We start from the raw sequence: 2,198 nt of genomic DNA on the forward strand, positions 1-2,198 counted from the left end.
CTTCGCTGCCTCCTGGGTCGGCCTCATCTACTACGTCTGCCACGAGATCTTCGAGGGCCACATGCTGCGCCGGCTGGCCGCCGACATGGCCGACATACAGGCGCACTACGTGGAGAACCCGGACAACGGCTTCTGGGTGGCGGAGGCGGAGGCGGAGGTGGACGGCGGCGGCGAGAGCAAGCTGGTCGGCGTGGCGGCGGTGGTGGGGAGGAGGAGGAGGAAGAAGGGGGGGCGGGACGGCAGAGAGGGGGAGGGGGAGGTGGGGGAGGGGAGGAGGAGGCGAGACTGGAACGGAGCGGCGGACGATGCCCAGGAGACGGGTCAGGAGGACGCCGCCGGGGACGCCGGGAGCTGCTGCTACGGGGAGGTGCCCCACCTGATCGTGTCGTTCGCCTGCCGCCGCGCGGGCCTGGGCGCCCGGCTGGCCCAGCGGGCCGTGGAGTTCTGCGAGGAGCGGGGGTACCTCCATGTGGTCCTGGAGACCATCAGCTCGCCAACGCAGGTGGCGGCCGTCGCCCTCTGCCAGAAGCTGGGCTTCGTTCAGACCGCGTGCCACGGCGACACACACGCCAACCGCTGGTTCTCCCAGCTGGCCCGGGTCGACGTGCTGCGGATGGAGAAGGTCCTGTGAGAACGTTGAGACTCTGCCCTCCACTCTGCCCTCCACTCTGCCCTCCACTCTGCCCTCCACTGTACCCACACTGCCCACCTCCATGACTGTACATTCAGAACATTCCACAGTTCATTCCCACCGGTGTCCTCGTTTAATTTAAAGCATATTATGTGAAAGAGCCCAGCAGTTCGTGACACTCCCTCTGTAATTTGTCAGATATATTTGATAGATTATGAAAGTCACAGAATGTAAGCTTTCAAATTATGTGTCATTGAAATCTGAAAATAAGATGTGCTGCTTATTTGAATCTCATTTGAGAAAACCGGAGCAAATCCAATCTAAAGTTTGACTGCATTTTTAACACCTTGGCAGTCGGGTGGCACTAGGTGTCACAAACTGCCTTTTTTAAACCAAGGTTTTTACTATTTAGAGAATCTATAACTGTTAGCTGTTACAGTAAATGTGTTCTTAGATAATATGCAAAAAAAAACTAAAAAAGCATTTAATTAATTTTCTCGCGATCTGACTTCCAGCCATGTGTGTCTCTTACCGCTGAGCCCGGTCACATATTCAGCCATTTGATTGATTGATTGATTGATTGAAAATGTTATTAACAGATTGCAGAATGGGTACAATACAGTACAGCTCAATACACACAATTGTTAAGGGGATGCAGACCAGAGAAAGACTTTCGTCTTGTTTACATCAGGGTCCCCCATTTTCAATTCATCATAACATACATGACATACAGATAGACAGTACTGCTACATCTATACATTTATGACATACCAGATTTACAAATACAGTATTGTTTGTGATACAAAAATAGTCTAAAAAAGAGAGTATATACATTTGATATTACAGTATATACACCGCTGGGCCCGGTCACGTCTATTCGAATACCAACCGTTTTGTGCGTTTTACGAATCTGATTGGCCACTGACGTTTCTGGTCATGTGACATGTGCGCCCAATCGCGTGACGAGCTGTGTCTTTGCCCATTTCCACGTCGAACAGCCTGCCAACGACCTAACGCCTAGTTTATCACTGGTTAAGCTTATAGGCGACTCTTTCGAAGTTGGTTAAGGTTAGAGTTTGGAATCAGGGCTGGCGTTCTATCGCTTTGCTCTAAGACAAACTCTAACCTTTTTTTTGTGATCAACTTTTTCTCCCATTTTCTATATTTTCTCCCATCCCAATTTCGTATCATCCAATTCAACCCTCCCCTGTCACGAACGCTGTTTCTTGCCTCCCACAAGCCGGCTGCAATGTGGACTAAGTCATACATAGCACAAGTCCCCTCCGGTACTCGAGGTAACAGCAGTCGCATCTTTTCACCTGCGCAGCTCGATCTCTCAGTGGCGAGGAGTAACGCGTGGGAGGCTCCCGCTGCCCCCGACACTTCCTGATTCTACTGCGCAGGCGCACCAACCGACCTGTAGGAGTCGCTGTCCACACCGCCCGATCCCCACCCATCAGTTTCCCACCCCCTAATACGGCCAATGTGTATTAGTATGAACGACCAGCTAAACTGAAAGCAATGTGGAGCGCTGGGCTCGAACAGGCGAGCCCAGCGTCTCCGCATT

General features: G+C 51.8%; 1 protein-coding gene across 1 annotated transcript; it reads left to right on the plus strand.

Annotated features, from left to right (window-relative positions):
* Positions 1-4: 4 nt before the first annotated feature.
* Positions 5-859, plus strand: LOC311247562 (N-acetyltransferase family 8 member 3-like; the record flags this gene model as incomplete). The annotated part of the gene is made up of 1 exon (XM_084338599.1): positions 5-859. A coding segment is annotated over one exon (627 nt), but the record flags the coding sequence as incomplete, so codon positions are not given.
* Positions 860-2,198: the final 1,339 nt, after the last annotated feature.

This window comes from Notolepis coatsorum (genome assembly GCF_963971535.1).
Source record: "Notolepis coatsorum genome assembly, contig: SCAFFOLD_3478, whole genome shotgun sequence".
NCBI classification, from domain to species: Eukaryota; Metazoa; Chordata; class Actinopteri; order Aulopiformes; family Paralepididae; genus Notolepis; species Notolepis coatsorum.